At 38.5% G+C, this 18867-nt stretch overlaps 1 protein-coding gene across 2 annotated transcripts; it reads left to right on the top strand.

Moving 5' to 3' along the window:
• The first annotated feature begins 4917 nt into the window (after positions 1 to 4917).
• dph3 (diphthamide biosynthesis 3) lies at positions 4918 to 9942 on the top strand. Of its 2 annotated transcripts, XM_028800670.2 has the most exons (3): positions 4930 to 5147; positions 7568 to 7642; positions 9556 to 9942. In XM_028800670.2, the coding sequence occupies exons 1-3, from the start codon at positions 5040 to 5042 to the stop codon at positions 9622 to 9624; spliced, it is 252 nt and encodes an 83-aa protein (XP_028656503.1). In that variant the 5' UTR covers positions 4930 to 5039; the 3' UTR covers positions 9625 to 9942. The 2 variants fall into 2 exon arrangements, with proteins under 2 accessions (XP_028656504.1, XP_028656503.1); XM_028800671.2 differs by lacking the exon at positions 7568 to 7642 and having other exon boundaries at positions 4918 to 5147.
• Positions 9943 to 18867: the final 8925 nt, after the last annotated feature.

Genomic DNA, 18867 nt, shown 5'->3' with positions numbered 1-18867 from the left:
CCACATAAGAGGATAAGCACATCAAAATCTGTAGTTTGAAAAACAAATGTCTTACAGTTCCTCAGTTGGCTTCACCCATAAATACATGTCAAATATCAGTGTCATCTGCAACAGAAAAAAGATGATTCTGGGATTTTGTCATTAGAAGCAGAGTTTCAAAGAATAAGTCATAATTGAACCTGGCAAAAAAAAGGTTAAAATGGGTAAAAGAAAATAGACATTGGACAGAAGATGGCTGAAACAGCATATTATGGTCAGCATCCTGAAGTCATCTTTTATCCTTCCTGCACACTGTATCAGGTTTTCCTCCAGGATTTCACTGTATTTTGCTGCATTCATTTTGCCCTCTATCCTCACAAGCCTTCCTGGGTCTGCTGCAAAGAAGCATCCCCAGGCATTGTAGGACAGACTGGCAATATCCATCTTGCTATTTCGGGAACACTAGTCCTTGGCTTAAAAAGCCACTCACAGACACTCTTAACATCAGTTTCTTCTTGATCGGACCTCTCTTTGAAATGAAGTGTCTGTGCCTAATCTGATAAAATGATCATTCAGAAACTAAATGATATCCTACAGATGGTTCTTCAAGACAAAATCTACATAAATACCCAAGCCCAAACAAAAAGCCATAACTCAACAACTGGCAACTTTGATAGACAATACTTTGCTCTAATAGTCAAATAAAAAGGATGGGCTTATGTACAGCCAAGAAACCAATGGCAAGACTTATTCTCCTTCCTTTAAAAACCCTTGCATACCCCAACTCTTTGCTCTTCCATCAAGCTCACTGCTATCAACCTGGCCATAACTACTGTTCTCTGTAGCTGATACCCATAGCCTATAAGATGTGGCAGTAACAATGGTTGGAATAATCCCTTTTACTTCAAAATGAAATCTGGTGCAGGACCTGAAGTATGGAAGACTTGTCTGTAGTGGAAATGAACGAGGGGGCAACAAGTCCAAAACCTTGCTGAAGAAAGCAAATACACAAGCAAGAGAGAAATCGTATGTAAAAGCCACACATTCACGTTGCTAACAATGGGAGCTGACTGACAGCAACCTAGAACACCGTAGGTAAAAACCTCAAAGAGAAATCTGCAGTACTGCCCACAACCAGAAGGTGTGACTAGGGTTGCACAGTATACTGGTGGAAGAAAACTACAGAAAGAAAACAAATTTTGAAGCTGTATGATACCAGCATTTTGGGATTTTTGGTATCTGAAGTAAATGTCAAGTTTCCTCTCAATCCCCCTCCATACCCTCAACACTTGTTATTGTAGTTGTAGAAAAATGTCCATTTCGTAGACAAAAGAAAACTACACACTTCAATGCAATCATAATTTTACGGGGATCCCCAACCCAGGACTTCATGGCTATAACGCTGCATAGTGTGGCGCACAAGGAATGTTAGCAATTGTGCACTGCACCAGGGAAGCCAGAGTTGGACGAGAGGTTTGGAATTATCCGTTATTTGCGCTGGAACCGTTTTGGTGTCAGTACTTAGATCTTAAAGCTGGTGCCAATACCAAAGTCCAAATTTTACAACTGAACCAACACCAAGTGCAATCAAGGCATAGACAACAACAACAACATTTATTTATATAGCACATTTTCATACAAAAAATGCAGCTCAAAGTGCTTTACATGATGAAGAAAGAGAATAAAGACAAAATAAATAAGAATTAAAATAAGGGAACACTAATTAACATAGAATAAAAGTAAGGTCCGATGGCCAGGGAGAAGAGAAAAAACAAAAAAAACTCCAGACAGCTGGAGAAAAAAATAAAATCTGCAGGGGTTCCAGGCCACAAGACCGCCCAGCCCCCTCTAGGCATTCTACCTAACATAAATGATCAGTCCTCAGAGACGTAGAAGAAAAAATGCACACTTTAAGATCTCTCCACATGCCAGAGAAAGCCAATCAGGAAAGGAACAAAGGTTTGCCTACCTGGCCATAAGAGCACCTACTTTATTTCTGAGAACTATTAATTCCAACTTAATAGTTAGGACAAAGTCAGCTAATGTATTATTGTATTGGTGCCACTGCAACTGTAAAGTAATAACATTGTGGAGGATAAGATCTAGCTGTTACAAGATTCTTAATAAGTCCAGTTAGAAAGTGCAAATTAATGTTACCTTTGTATTGCAGGGACTATAAACTTAATAACTAAAGAATGTATCAATCTTAACTACATGAATTGAAACATCACAAGATCAGAGGAAAAAAAAGTTAATCTACTCATCTACACAATTGCAATTATATGTTTTGTGTTTTTAGTATCCTTCATTTATATATATATATATATATATGTATATATATATATATATATATATATATATATATATATATATATACTGCATATATTGGTTTATTGTAGCAAGCACATTTGGGTTATTTGTTGAAATAGTCTGTTGCCGTGTCCAGACCACAACAGAAAAAGTGATTACTATTTAATGTATAAATATGTATAGATCTCTACAAATTTTTGCCATCCCTGCTGGAAGGTGTAACAGAAATCTCTCACATCTCCTACAGAATGATGCTGCCATGATGTGAGAGTGGTGTGCTTTTGATAAAGTGAAAGCTTTTGCTAATGCAAAACATAGCATTTAATCAGATAAAAAAAGCTCAATTTTGGTCTCATCATACAACAGAACCTTTTTAAAGCAGACTTTTGAGTCTTCCATGTGGCTTCTGCCAAGATGTCATGAATGTTTTTAATAAATGACTTTCTCTCTTCTACTCTCCAAACAAGCTGCTACTGGTGATGCACCAAAGCAAAACTCTGTTATATAACCCATATAAGCTTGAAACATCTTCAGAGCTTTCATAGACCTCTTGGTGGCCTCCCTTCCATTATCACTCAGTTTTTGTGGATGGCCTACTTTAGGCAGATGCACAGCTGTGCCATACTCTTTCCATTTCCTTATGACATCCCTTGACTTGTGCTTTTCAATGACCTTTTTCACGGGTTTGAGTGTTCTTTTTGTCTTCATTGTGTATTTTAGGCCAGGACACTGACTCATCATAAGTTGGATCTTCCAGATTCAGGTGCATTTATACTATAATCAACTGAAACCCCAGACAAGCAATCTCGATTTGACCAATTATGTGTCTTTTAAAACCAGTTGGCTGCACCACTGATGATTTAAGCTTTTCATATAAAATGGAGTGAATATTTGTGCTATCAATTATTTTGTGTTTTATATTTATAATTTATTTAGACCACTTTGCAGAGATACATTTTCCTTTTGAAATCATAGTCTTTTTCTATTGATCAGTATCAAAAGTCCAAATTAAAGACACTGTGAATCAATTTTGTATAATAATAAAAAGTGAAAACTTCCAAAGAGAGGCAGGAACCAATCCTGGGCAGGGTGCCAACCCACCGCAGGACACACACAAACACACCCACACACCAAGCACACACTAGGGACAATTTAGAATCGCCAATGCACCTAACCTGCATGTCTTTGGACTGTGGGAGGAAACCAGAGCGCCCGGAGGAAACCCACACAGACACGGGGAGAACATGCAAACTCCGCGCAGGGAGGACCCGGGAAGCAAACCTGGGTCTCCTAACTGCGAGGCAGCAGCGCTACCACTGCACCACCGATCCAGCACACATCCCTACCCCAATTCAGTCCTCCAGATTGTAAACCTATCCAATTAAACTTAAACAAAAAGTTTTTTTTCAAAAAAATATGAGTGGGTAGGCAAAATCAGAGCAGGTGTCTAATATGTCATTTTTATGAGATCATACATTTCGTGTGTTACTGTGCCACAAAAAGAGAAAAAGTCAAAATGGATGGTCATTCAAAAATGAAATCCCAGTGGCAGAGAAGAAAAAAAAAATTAAGTGACAATAATAAGATACTGTTTTGCTAAAAACTATTCAGTAACTGACATTTCAGCTTAAATAAATAAATAAAGCAAAATGATGAATTGTATGTCAGTGCCTGTACCTGATTTATTATTGATATACTGTATGTGCTGTTCAAAATGTGTGAGTATATGCATTTACCTGGGTGTGTAGCTGGTTGGTGCCTTTTCAGTTTGGACACCCTGGGATTGGTGGGCCTTAATAATACCTTAAGTATGTTGCATTCTGTTTGTGTTGTTTTGTGTTTGTATGTGTCTTTTTGTTAGTAATAATAATATATTTTACTTATGTAGCGCCTTTCCCACACTCAAGACACATACTCTATTATTGTCAGCTGTTCTGAGGAGGCATGCAAATAAGAATTTCACAATAATATGAACATGGTATAAATTGCAATGGAATGAGTGAATATTGGAAAATTAATTAATAAAATACAATGACAAATAGCTTTTAAAAATGAACGTAATTTTTGTGTCTTCTCGCTGTATTGTTCTATTTTACCAGGTGGAATGTTGGTTTTTCTTTCTAACAATGAGAAAATACCAAAAAAGAAGACTTCGAAATACTGTCCCATTATTTACTATTTATAGTGTGAAGCTGTAACAATACTTATTGACTATGAACGAATTCCTGAAAAAGAATAAATGATAAATTAATCTAATTAAACTTATGCACGAATACATTACATGTATATGTTATTATTTTACTTGATTTGCAAGAAAGATTAACGAATCGCTTATTATGCTGCCTTCAACTTTCTGAATATACCAAATTCGTTTCTTATTAATAAAAAAAACGGTTTATAATCTAAAATACTCGGCCTTGCGCCCTCTGTTAACGGAAGTGGGCTCCAGCCTACCCCCGCGACCCTGTTCAGAACTAGGCGGTTAGAAAATGACTGACGGACATGCTGTACGCCTCCTTGCACACAGCGCGACGGCTCCTTGTGTGTGCCTATAGCGCCACTCTGTGATGTAGCACACGCACTACAGAACAGGCCAAGTAGCTCCGGTGACTGAAGAAGTTGCCGATCCCAGAATGCAATGCGCCGCCGAGTTGAAAGGTTATGTAGTGTATCACGTGTGCCGGTGCTTGTCCGGCACGCGCTGAGGACGTGGGGTTTATTAACGTGTTTGTGGGTTTCTACTTTTGAAAATGGCAGTATATCATGACGAAGTAGAAATTGAAGACTTTGAGTATGATGAGGATACGGAAACGTATTATTATCCCTGCCCGTGTGGAGATCGGTTTGCGGTAACGAAGGTAAATCGCGTGTAATCCTGTAAAGTTTCTGGCGTAGATGAGGTGTCTTAAAGAATCTCTTTGATGTAACACAGCTTTAAAGAAAAGTTTACTTGGACAAATCTGTTACCAGCCGTTTTGTTTCGTGTTTTGATCAAAAAAGACTATATCAAAGTAACTAAACTGTAAATAACATTGTTAAGTTAGTTTTTTGAAACACCATGTGCTGGAAAGTTTCAAAAATGTATCCAAGATTAATCCATAAAGGGGATTGTGGGTGGGAATAATGGCCGGGAATCCTGCAGTGATTTATGTCCAGCCACATACGTGCCTGAGGCTCGTCAAAGTGTGAACCCCGGTTTGCCGAATCAGTTCTACTGAGTAACTTTAAATTGCCCGCAGACAACAACAGGGACCGCGGGCGCTCGACGTCAGAGCCACCCGTGTACGAAAATGCTCAAGTAGTGTGATAACTTTAGTCTCGAAACAATTCTGCAATCATCCATTAGGTCGGGGGCGTAGGGTCGGTGTCTTACGCTGGTTGTCACAAGGCAGGAAGAAGCCCTGGGCGGAGCGCCTGTTGCTATAAATTAAGTCAGTGCCCACTATTACACGGGTCGGCAAAGTTAAACTCACAGAAATTGTTTTAATTGTGAATAGTTCATATTTTTATTTGCATTCATGAAGATGTGTTTCCATCATCACACATTTAAGCACAAAATTACGATGTTGTGCTAATTCAATTTAACACAAAACATTTATTTAATGTAATATTTTAAAACATTTGTATAGCAGATTAATTATTAAACTCAAATAGTACTTGTAATTAAAGTCAACATATACAGTGCTTTACATATCACTCTGTCACCGTTTTTCTTTTTCTGGTGCGTCTCTGTGATTCATCCAGTAGTAGTCTGCCGTCATACTGATATCTTCTCTCTCTCTCTCTCTCTCTCTCACATCCTTCTCACCCTGCTGCTCTTCACTCTCTGCTCCAAGATGTTCAGAGAAAAAATCCAAATGTGAAGCCAAAAAATTAACTTTCAGACTCGTGTTGCAAACCAGTTTCTTGAAATGAACTATTATATTTTTGATGATTTCTTTATAATTTGTATCTTTGTTACCTAAAAACTAAGTAAGAAATTACTTCTTTGAATTATACCCAAGCCTCTTGATTCAAGTCATTCATTACACCTTCAGATTCTGCATCACAAATCTGTTTTCTACACTTTTTTTTAATCAATTTTTTTTATTGAAATACAGACCCAACACTTTAAAGAGGAATATAAGCCGTACTGACAAGAATTACAAAAAGGTAAAACCAAATGCTCGGCACCCACCCTCTGCCCTATCACCCCATACTAAAGTAAACCTAACCTTGCTACCTTAAACTGAGAGCAACAACAAAAATATAAAAGAGCCAAATCAGGACGAGCAAGCAAGGGAACAGCACAGCACCAACTCCATTAAGGAAAAAAGCTAAGGATTAGGGTTGCAGCCAGGACCAGGGGCCATCCATGCTGAGACTAGCTGTATTTTTGCTTTCATTCATCAATGTAAGAGCCAAATGTCAACTTGAAGAGGATTACACTGAAAAGGGAAGACTTCCAGACAAAGAAGCAGGGGCAGCTTTAGCAATGACTGTCCTTAGTGCAAGAAGTTAATTTTCTAATACCAGGTCCAGCAAAAATGCCCTTCCAGTTTAGCCTCAGACAAACCTTTTGGCCCAAATATACAGTATAGGCTCCATCTTTTGACAGGACTTTGACAAACTGCTTTATTAAACCTAGCTTAATATGAAGCGGTGGTTAATAGCATTTTACCTGGATCTACTAAACTAGGTCTGATGATGATGATAATGATGTTGGCACCACGCTGTAGTTTTTTCTTGTTGGCAATTTCTTCTAAATCCATCGTCAGTTCTTGGCAGTGCTGTCCCACACATAGGAAATTTGTACCCAATGACTGCTGACCCAGTAAGATACACAGAACTTTCAGGTTCCTACATATACACCAATGTTGCTCATTGCAGTTAATAATTAAAAATAAATTGCTTTACACCTAGATTTTAATATTAGAAAATGTAAAATTCAAACACATTATCATTAAAACATTGATATTAGAGTGCAAAAATTATATATATATAATTGACAGCCAGAAATGTTTAATTCTTGAATTAAGTGTCAAAAATTGCCTTAAATAAAACTTTTTTTAATGTATACTTCTGTTATCATATCAGTACTTGAACTATCTGCACTTTTTCAGACAAGCACCCGTATTGATTGTCATCTCTGAAGTGTGTATTTAGTAAATTTTGTGTGAATTGCAAGCTAAGATTAATAATACATTGATACATACCATTAGAATGTTCAGTAGAGTACTTACAGTTCATTTCTAATAGTAAATATTTTATGACCTTTGTTGTTCTCAAATTTATGCAGGAAGATCTTGAAAATGGCGAGGAAGTTGCCACATGTCCAAGTTGTTCATTAATAATCAGAGTTATCTATGATAAGGTAGGATTAACTGGAAAAATTAAAACCAGTTACAGTAATTACTATCTTTTATAGATCTGCTTTGATTGTAATTTATTTGGTTGTTTGCTTTTTTAACACAATAGGCGTATCCTCTGATTGACATTGAAGCTGCTGAACCCTTCCTCCCCATTTTCCTTTTTAGTTTGTTTTATCTGGAAATCTTTGTGTTCTGTTTGTACAGTTGTGGGGTATATGAATCTCTGAGATGAAACCAAATACATTTGGTCTATGAATCGGAAAAAAAAGAGAACACCTGGGCAAACTAGCAGACTTCAAGAAGTGTTTTAATAAATAAAAATACTAAAAACGTGTAAAGAACCTCACTGAGTGTGGAATAGCCTGCTCCATAAAGTGTAATTAAATACACTGATGTACTAGAAGGGCATCTCTGCTCCTGGAATTAATTTTCCTCTGGTAAATATTATCAGCAGGCATTCTTGGAAATGGGCTTTTAGACCACTCACAAATCAGAGGTATGGGGTAAATATCTAAAATTAGGGATGGTATTGTGCGCAATCTGATATGCCTCATTTGTTGCTGCTTAATTTGCAACATAATCATCAGAAGTGTGGTAGACAAGGAACTAAACAAAAGATTATATCAATTATTTAGCAGAAGTTCTTTACAAGATGCATTCTGTGGGAGTAGGATGGATCAATGTAAATGTTGTCACTCAAAAATGTGTTCAGAATCAGAATATTTCTTTATATTGTTTGTAATATAGATAGCAGTTTCAACTACAGTTTATTTAAAGGTGCAGAGTTCCCCTGTCAATCACAAAGTGATAGTTGCATATTAAACCAGATAGTAATCTGCAGAACTTGAGGGGGGGGGTGGTTAATCTTCAAAGCAGACAGGACCTTTATTTGGGTGAAAAGATGAATGAGGAGATATTTGTGGTAGCATCAACCAGAAGGTGGAACTACTTTCAAATGTAAGGCCATGTAATTCTCTTACATGCTATCAATTTAAAATAGGTTTTGCAAACTATCTGCTTTGTTTGAAGTGGATAAACTTTTGTCAGCTGAGCGGAAAGCATGATATATTTTTTTTTCCAAAACCTTATAAATATCATAGTGAGTGAGGCACTGTAAACTGAGTTGTCCAAGTTTCTTCTTAATTTAAGTTAGCATCTTTCAAGTAGTAATTGGAATGTAAAAAATAAATCAATAAAGAGGTCTGATGAAGATGAACCTATTGTGGAAATGTGTGAGGATTTTGCTAGTAACATAGTGCATAATGCTTTTATAATAGATTTTTTATGTTTGGAAAGTGTTTACTGCCATTATGGCAGATTTTCATTACCTACCAATTACCAAGCAAAAATTAACCTAACTAACAATTTAAGTCTTAATAGAAAACAATCATCATAAAAGTTACACCTTGACTGTATGTAAAGTAAATATGAAACCTAGACGGACTGCTAGTGTTCCATATTCCAAAATTCAATTCCTGTAAATAATTTTACTATTTACTGGTCCACTTTAACTGCCATTTAAACTCGGTCAAGTTAATATTACATTTGAGGAGAAGGCAAGTCTTGGTTCTTGTCTTAAATTGTCAGGTCAGGATTTAATAACCTGTGGTGGGTTGGCACCCTGCCCGGGATTGGTTCCTGCCTTGTGCCCTGTGTTGGCTGGGATTGGCTCCAGCAGACCCCCCGTGACCCTGTGTTCGGATTCAGCGGGTTGGATGATGGATGGATGGATTTAATATCTTGAATTTTTTCCAAGATTTCATGATTATTATTCACACTTAAACAATGGCATATAATATCCCAGATATGTGCCCTTTATCAAGAATTATATCAGTGTAGTTTTTGATACTGTAAAAAAAATTGTGGTTTATTTTTATTTTTTTTAAAGTAACTTATTCTTGATCTTTCTTTTCAGGAGGACTTTATGTCTGGGGAAGTAATAGAAGCACCTAAAGCAACTAAATTGGAGCTGGTGAAGAGCTGACATATAATAACATCAGATATTTTATGAGGTGGAGGCTGCTTCATTTCAGGCCAATGGAGGAGGCCGCCTTTCTTATTTGCTGCTTTAAGACTATGAAGTTCATATATGCATGGGTCATGGTCTTGTTGGGTCACTACAGAATTATGTATTTAAATTTAACTTGTCTGATTATAACAAAGACTTGCATTTTTATTTAACATATATGATATTTATTCAGTGTTAATACAGAAAAGTACATTGGATGTATTGTTGGGGGTGGGGAACTAATAAAGTAAATTTGTAAGATTATCTTTTTTAATAAATCTCAAACTGTTTTGACATTGCCTTTGTTTGCTGGTTATTTCTTAAAAATAAATATTGTATAACTTTACATTTGAGTTTATAGTTCATTATGGACAGTCATAGCATAATGTTGTTAGTTCACCAGGCATGAACTGCTTGGCTTTAGTCACAATATCACAAGTGTCATAGAGAAGTTCATTAGACGTTTGGGTTAAAATTGTTCCACGGCCCTCAGAGCATCTGCTCAGTAACTACAGGAAGCTCTTGACTCCAATTACTGAAAAGTGAAGGGATGGGGTTAAAAGTTACTTTTAAAAAGTAGACAGTTTTTCTCAGTTTTTAGTTTTAGCAGTCTGAATACATTTTACTGTCAAAAAGTCATGGGGGGGAAAAAGAGTAGTCCAGTGTGAAACGTTTTTTTTTTTTTTCTTTCTTTTTAGGACATCACTACCCTTGCTTGCTTCACTCTCCAACCAAAACTGAGTGGGTTCTCTTTGACAAATCCTCCTAATTTTTGGGCTGGGCTGCTTGATGTGCTCAAGTAAACACACAATCATGTGACCTTGTTGTAAACAAGAGCCTTAACAGCTCCATGAAGGGAATTTTCTGTCTATTGATATTTATATTCTGGCATTTGAGGAATTAATATTAACATACTGTCAAAGTATACAAAATATCAGTTGTGGTGACAGGACCAGAGTGACTCTTTTTTAATGTTTTGGAACCTTATGGCCTCAGAAATAAATATCTAAAAAATATAAGATTTTTAAATTTAGATCTGGCCATAATATTATACAAGTGGCAATTCATCATACTGGTACCTAGGAGACCTTCTCCACTGGAACCTAATAACTATAGACTTGTCATCTTTTTCTTTTATGAAGTGTGTGGGACAGATTGTGGTCAAGTGTCTGTTGAGTGGGATAGTGATCATAATGCTTAGCTTTGCTACCTCACAGCTTTAGCTGAGCAGAATTTCTGTCTTCTTTGGGGGTGTTTCCCCCCTTCAAAGACAGGTTGGCAACATTTAGCTGGCTCAATGTAAGTGCCAATGCCTTGAGATGGCTCCTAGGTTTAGTGCACAATGATGCCTACGTAGACTTTGAAACCCTGAAATAGAATTGTCAGGTTTGAAAATTGATGAATAAAAAATAAATACAATCACTTTCTCTGGTGTGTTATATATGTATATATGTACAGTGCATCCGGAAAGTATTCACAGCGCATCACTTTTTCCACATTTTGTTATGTTACAGCCTTATTCCAAAATGGATTAAATTTAATTTTTTTCCTCAGAATTCTACACACAACACCCCATAATGACAACGTGAAAAAAGTTTACTTGAGATTTTTGCAAATTTATTAAAAATAAAAAAACTGAGAAATCACATGTACATAAGTATTCACAGCCTTTGCTCAATACTTTGTCGATGCACCTTTGGCAGCAATTACAGCCTCAAGTCTTTTTGAATATGAAGCCACAAGCTTGGCACAGCTATCCTTGGCCAGTTTCGCCCATTCCTCTTTGCAGCACCTCTCAAGCTCCATCAGGTTGGATGGGAAGCGTCGGTGCACAGCCATTTTAAGATCTCTCCAGAGATGTTCAATCGGATTCAAGTCTGGGCTCTGGCTGGGCCACTCAAGGACATTCACAGAGTTGTCCTGAAGCCACTCCTTTGATATCTTGGCTGTGTGCTTAGGGTCGTTGCCCCAGTCTGAGGTCAAGAGCGCTCTGGAACAGGTTTTCATCCAGGATGTCTCTGTACATTGCTGGAGTCATCTTTCCCTTTATCCTGACTAGTCTCTCAGTTCCTGCCGCTGAAAAACATCCCCACAGCATGATGCTGCCACCACCTTGCTTCACTGTAGGGATGGTGCCAGGTTTCCCCCAAATGTAACGCCTGGCATTCACACCAAAGAGTTCAATCTTTGTCTCATCAGATCAGAGAATTTTCTTTCTCATGGTCTGAGAGTCCTTCAGGTGCCTTTTGGCAAACTTCAGGCGGGCTGCCATGTGCCTTTTACTAAGGAGTGGCTTCCGTCTGGCCACTCTACCATACAGGCCTGATTGGTGGATTGCTGCAGAGATGGTTGTCCTTCTGGAAGGTTCTCCTCTCTCCACAGAGGACCTCTGGAGCTCTGACAGAGTGACCATCGGGTTCTTGGTCACCTCCCTGACTAAGGCCCTTCTCCCCCAATCGCTCAGTTTAGATGGCCGGCCAGCTCTAGGAAGAGTCCTGGTGGTTTCGAACTTCTTCCACTTATAGATGATGGAGGCCACTGTGCTCATTGGGACCTTCAAAGCAGCAGAAATTTTTCTGTAACCTTCCCCAGATTTGTGCCTCGGAGGTCTACAGACAATTCCTTTGACTTCATGCTTGGTTTGTACTCTGACATGAACTGTCAACTGTGGGACCTTATATAGACAGGTGTGTGCCTTTCCAAATCATGTCCAATCAACTGAATTTACCACAGGTGGACTCCAATTAAGCTGCAGAAACATCTCAAGGATGATCAGGGGAAACAGGATGCACCTGAGCTCGATTTTGATCTTCATGACAAAGGCTGTGAATACTTATGTACATGTGCTTTCTCAATTTTTTTATTTTTAATAAATTTGCAAAAACCTCAAGTAAACTTTTTTCATGTTGTCATTATTGGGTGTTGTGTTTAGAATTCTGAGGAAAAAAAATGAATTGAATCCATTTTGGAATAAGGCTGTAACATAACAAAATGTGGAAAAAGTGATGCGCTGTGAATACTTTCCGGATGCACTATATATATGTATATGTATATATGTATATATATATATGAATGTATATATATATATATATATATATATATATATATATATATATATATATATATATATATATATCTGCGGTGGGTTGGCACCCTGCCCAGGATTGGTTCCTGCCTTGTGCCCTATGTTGGCTGGGATTGGCTCCGGCAGACCCCCGTGACCCTGTGTTCGGATTCAGCGGGTTGGATAATGGATGGATGGATGGATATATATATATATATATATATATATATATATATATACAGTATATGTGTATGTGTATATATGTGTATATGTATATTTGCAAAATTAGTCTAGACTTTAATTTCCAGTTCAATTTATATTTTGGTGACAGTGCAACTATAGTCGTGCTGCCTCCCATTTCTTGGGCCTCAGTAGGTCACCTTTACTGTTAAGGGTGCGCATTCTTTACGTATTTAGATTAGTTTACTGTGAGGCCAAAGGCACATGGCTGTGTGTGTGTGTGCGTGTGTGTGTGGGTATTTGTGTCTTCTGCAAACAGGTGTCTACATCAAGAGCTGGCCCCAGCCTTGACCTTGCATTCTGTTTAATTCAGTTTAGTTTTTTATAGCCCTCTTCACTGAGTAAATTCTCATAGCATTCACACACAATTTACACTTATAATGTCATGGCACAAATAATTAAACCATATGGCGTTTTCACAAATTATGTTGAATTCAATAAAATAGATCAAATTTCAATCTCATTAATATAAAATCACAACTTAAGTACATTGTTGTTGAGATACGGTCAACTGACACCAAAAACTTCAGTTAACAGCACTCCTCAAGAAAATAAAAATGTTGGTTGTCCATAGTCAGTTAACAAAGTCACAGCCCCAGTGACATAGACCAACAGATCTCCCACCCCTCAATTAGTTTGTGTTCTGGGCAGTCTAATGAGAAGACCAAATCCTTGCATCCTTGGATCCCAGGACTACAACTATGTTTGGCATTATACAGTACTCAATGATGGTATTCACCCCCTTGGAGGTTTTCACATTTTGTTGTTATACAGCATTGAATCACAGTGGATTTAATTTGGCTTTTCTTGACACTGATTAACAGAAAAATACTTTAATATTAAAGTGTAAACAGATTGCTGCAAAGTGAAATCAATTAAATACACATAGACAAAATAACTGGGTGATTGTGCAAGAAGAAGGCTGGTGATGGAGACCACCAAGAGACCTATGAGAACTCTGAAGGAGTGACAGGCTACAGTGACACTGGAGAGAGGCTGTGCAGACAACAAGTGTTAACTGGGTGCTTCACCTGTCACAGTTGTATGGAAGAATGGAAAAGAAAAAAATGCACATGGCATCTCAGCAGAAGGCACATGGGAGACTACTGTGAGGATGCTTCTCGGCTGCACTGTAGGTCCTCGAAGGCTTGTGAGGGTTGAGGGTACAATGAACGCAGCAAAAAAACAACTAAAAACCTGCGGCTTTAAAAAAGATGTGTTTCCCAGCGAGTCAAATTCCCCAATGCATAAAGCTAAAACTACACAGGAATGGTTCAAAAACAACATTGTTAATGTTGTCAGAGTCCACATCTCAAATCAATAAAGAATTGTTGGCTGGACTTGAAAAAGGCTGTTCACTCATGATCCCCGTGTAACCTGGCAGAGTATGAGCAGCTTTATAAAGAAGAATTGAAAAAATAGCAGATTTACAAAGCTGTTAGAGACCTGTGCATACTTAGGTGATCAGTTATTTTGTGCTTTATATGTGTTAATTAATTTAGATCACTTTACAGAGAGCTGGTTTCACTTTGACATTGAAGAGTAATTTTTGTATTGATCGATGTAAAAAAAAGCCAAATTAAATCCAGTGAGATTCAGTGTTCAGCAGTGGGTCTGTCTGAAAAGAGAATGCCGACCTCGTCGCTTACCTTGGCAGTGACATTCATGACTCTGGTGACTCTTCCCATGAAGTCAGTAGACAGATTGGGACAGCATGGGGTCATGAGGTTGCTGGAAGGGGGTGTGTGGTGCTCTCGATATCTTTTCAAAAGGACGAAGGTCCTAGTCTTTATAGTCCAGATCCCTCCTGTCTTGCTATATGGTTGTGAGACATGGACACTATCCAGTGACCTGAGATGAAGGCTGGACTAGTTTGGTACTGTGTCTTTTCGGAGAATCCTTAGGTACCGCTGGTTTGACTTGGTGTTGAATGAGCAGTTGCACATGGAGTCCCAAATGAGGCACATTACTTGCATTGTGAGGGAGCATCAGTTATGGCATTGCGGCTGTGTGGCACGATTCCCCGAGGGTGATCAGGATCTTAGGATCTTCATTGATGAAGACCAAAGCAGCTGGGCCAGGCCAAGGGGACGCCTGCATAACACCTGGCTGCGGCAGATAGGCAGTCGTTTCCGGGGAATGGCACTGGACCGCGTGTCTGCCTGGGGGGTTGCCATTCAGGACCCCAAGCTGTTTTGTCGTGTGGTGGGGGTGGCAATATGCTGCACCAATGCATGCTCCCCAACCTGACCTGACCTGAAGTGGCACCAAGAGCTACAGCAGGACATCAAGAATAGAAGCAGAATAGAGAGGGGTCAGTAACAGTTCATAATGATTGACATGTATGTAATAATACTTGGGCTTGTATTTGCTCTGACTTGTGTTGGTAATAACAAATACGTTGTGAGATATTTCAGGTAAGGAAAACAATTTCAAGATAGGTACTTATACTCAGTAATCATGGCACCAGGGATTGGAGATGTGAACTCCCCCCCTTGCCATTTAGAGAAGAACCCCACTTTGTTAACTGGGGTATGGTGCTATGTAGTTGGCTCACCAGTAAAGCACCCCAGTTTATTTGCCAGGCGAGAAACAGAAACAGGAGAGCTCACTTATAGGAATTTGAAGGACCCTGTATGTCTGATATTTGCAATATATTTAACTATTGGCTTTGTGTCTTAATCCACACAGGTTCTCCTAGTGGAGACACCATGTAAACTGAGACATTGTCCAAACTCTAATTTAACATAGCTGATCACAAGATGTTCTCATGTAACGGACGCGTGGCATGTCGCTATCTTACATCCACAAACACGCAACATCTCAGCACTACTTCCTGCGTGGGTTTTAAATATTTTTATTTGATTTGGTTTCCTGATGTCTGGCAGCAGTGGACCATATAAAGACGAGACGCTCAGTCTTGAATACACCGCTTTAAGGTTATTTCAATATTGTCTGACCATCTACTGTTTTAAAGCATGTGAGGCGTATCACAGTCTGTTCGCAGTTAAAGATGTGACATCACGAGATGAAACCTGCCAGCACAAAGCTATGTCCTTGACTGCTCACCAGGAATTCAACTGTTCTGCTTCACAGCAGATAAAAATTAGAACAGAACGTAAACCGCGGCAGTGTAAAATCTGAGAAATGTGTAACAGAGCCAATAATAAGGAAGGCTGATGAATTTTTGGAGAGCTGCTTTTCTCGAGTTTTAAAGCCTGGATTATCCAAAGACTCACTGATGCAGAAGGACGTGCTGTTTGTTCATTTTAAGGAGGTACAAACAATATGAAAATATAAAGTATATACAAAAGATATTTTATATTTTATATTTTAAACTCGTGGTCAATCAAACGAAAACCAGCATGCAATTTTTAGTTGTTAGATATGATACCATCTCTCTGTTTTCTGTACCTGTTAGTTCAAATTCAAAGCAGGATCCAATCCTGGATGGAGCAACAGCCCATCACAGTAGTACACCCCCACACGTATACTCACATAGCTAAGCCACTTTAGAGTTTTCAGTTACCATCACATGTGCACCTTTGGCATACGGGAGGGAAATCAGAGCACTTGAAGAGAAAGTCTGTGCCAACACAGAAAGATCATGCAGGCTCTACATGTAAAGGGAGCTGACCAGAATTCTGTCTGTAAGTTGTGAGGCAGCAGCAGCATCCACTACAGTTGTGCTTGAAAGTTTGTGAACCCTTTAGAATTTTCTGTATTTCTGCATAAATATGACCTAAAACATCATCAGATTTTCACTCAAGTCCTAAAAGTATATAAAGAAAAACCAGTTAAACAAATGAGGACAAAAATATTATACTTGGTCATTTATTTATTAAAGAAAATGATAGAATATTACATATTTGTGAGTGGCAAAAGTATGTGAACCTTTGCTTTCAGTATCTGGTGTGACCCCCTGTGCAGCAATAACTGCAACTAAACGTTTCCGGTAACTGTTGATCAGTCCTGCACACCAGCTTGGAGGAATTTTAGCCCATTCCTCCGTACAGAACAGCTTCAACTCTGGGATGTTGGTGGGTTTCCTCACATTAACTGCTCGCTTCAGGTCCTTGCACAACATTTAGATTGGATTAAGGTCAGGACTTTAACCTGGCCATTCCAAAACATTAACTTTATTCTTCTTTAACCATTCTTTGGTAGAATGACTTATGTGCTTAGGGTCGTTGTCTTTCTGCATGACCCACCTTCTTTTGAGATTCAGTTCATGGACAGATGTCCTGACATTTTCCTTTAGAATTCTCTGATATAATTCAGAATTCATTGTTCCATCAATGAAGGCAAGCTGTCCCGGCCCAGATGCAGCAAAACAAAAGCAGTGGCTTTTTCCTTGCAAACCTGCCATGCATACCATTGTTGTTCAGTGTTCTCCTGATGGTGGACTCATGAACATTAGCCAATGTGAGAGAGGCCTTCAGTTGCTTAGAAGTTACCCTGGGGTCCTTTGTGACCTTGCTGACTATTACACGCCTTGCTCTTGGAGTGATCTTTGTTGGTCGACCACTCCTGGGGAGGGTAACAATGGTCTTGAATTTCCTCCATTTGTACACAATCTGTCTGACTGTGGATTGGTGGAGTCCAAACTCTTTAGAGATGGTTTTGTAACCTTTTCCAGCCTGATGAGCAGCAGCAACTCTTTTTCTGAGGTCCTCAGAAATATCATTTGTTCGTGCCATGATACACTTCCACAAACATGTGTTGTGAAGAGCAGACTTTGATAGATCCCTGTTCTTTAAATAACACAGGGTGCCCACTCACACCTGATTATCATCCCATTGATTGAAAACACCTGACTCGAATTTCACCTTCAAACTAACTGCTAATCCTAGAGGTTCACATACTTTTGCCACTCACACATATGTAATATTTGATTATTTTCCTCAATAAATAATTGACCAAGTATAATATTTTTGTCTCATTTGTTTAACTGGTTTCTCTTTATCTACTTTTAGGACTGGAGTGAAAATCTGATGATGTTTTAGATCATATTTATGCAGAAATATAGAAAATTCTAAAGGGTTCACAAACTTTCAAGCACAACTGTAGCAGGCTACTCTGCATTCCTAAATATAATAAAATGATGCATTAATGTGGTGGCCTTATTGCTACTGTTTTGTTCGACTCCAGTTTGATTCCTACCTGGGCTGCTGTCATTTTCAAAAAGAACATGCACGTCTCCCATGAGACAGTTCATTCTTAACAAGTGTCCGATACAGAAAGTATTCAGGGCCCATCACTTTCTGCACACTTTATTATGTTGTAGAGCTGGGCAGTGTGGTGCAGTGGTTAAGACTTTGCACTTTAAACCTGAAGTTGTTCTGACACTGTGTGGCCATGAGCAAGTCACTTCACCTACCTGTGCTCCGGTTGGGAAAACAAAAGACATGGAATCAGTTGTATCTCAAATGTTGTTCCTGATAAGGCCATCAGCCAAACATGTACATTTAATTTTAAATGGATAAATTAGCCATTTTCCCAATCAATCTACACTCAAAAACCCACAATGACAAAGTGAAAACACGTTTTCAAAAACCGAAATGTCTCATTTATATAAGTATTCAGATCCTTTGCTGTGACGCTCCAAATTGTGGTCAGCTATTCAAAACCCTTGACCTGAAACTCCACAAGGTTATACTATAACATTTTGCTTAAAAAAATGAATAAGTAAAAAGGAAAAAATAAAAGAGGTGGATATTAGCTGCCACCTCCTTCTTTTGGGTCTTTGCGGCACACTTTTTCTGGCCCGTATGTGAGATGTTGACAACGGGACATGAAACATGACAAACATTTGCTTAGGTTTATGGATTCTGGATTTAGTGTAATAGCCAAGAGGGACTTCTACCACCAATAGTGGTGATCCCTGTCAGAATGTGAAGTTGTTGCAACAGCCT

The sequence above is a fragment of the Erpetoichthys calabaricus genome, chromosome 4 (assembly GCF_900747795.2).
Source record: "Erpetoichthys calabaricus chromosome 4, fErpCal1.3, whole genome shotgun sequence".
NCBI lineage: Eukaryota > Metazoa > Chordata > Cladistia > Polypteriformes > Polypteridae > Erpetoichthys > Erpetoichthys calabaricus.
Note: the sequence above shows the minus strand (reverse complement) of the source record. Positions and strands in the feature narration are given on the sequence as shown.

Bases quoted from the DNA above. Each gene is read 5' to 3' on its own strand.
- dph3 (XM_028800670.2), top strand. From the start codon at position 5,040: ATGGCAGTATATCATGACGAAGTAGAAATTGAAGACTTTGAGTATGAT. The intron at 5,148-7,567 runs GTAAATCGCGTG...AAATTTATGCAG, and splicing joins ATCGGTTTGCGGTAACGAAG to GAAGATCTTGAAAATGGCGA. The intron at 7,643-9,555 runs GTAGGATTAACT...CTTTCTTTTCAG, and splicing joins TCAGAGTTATCTATGATAAG to GAGGACTTTATGTCTGGGGA.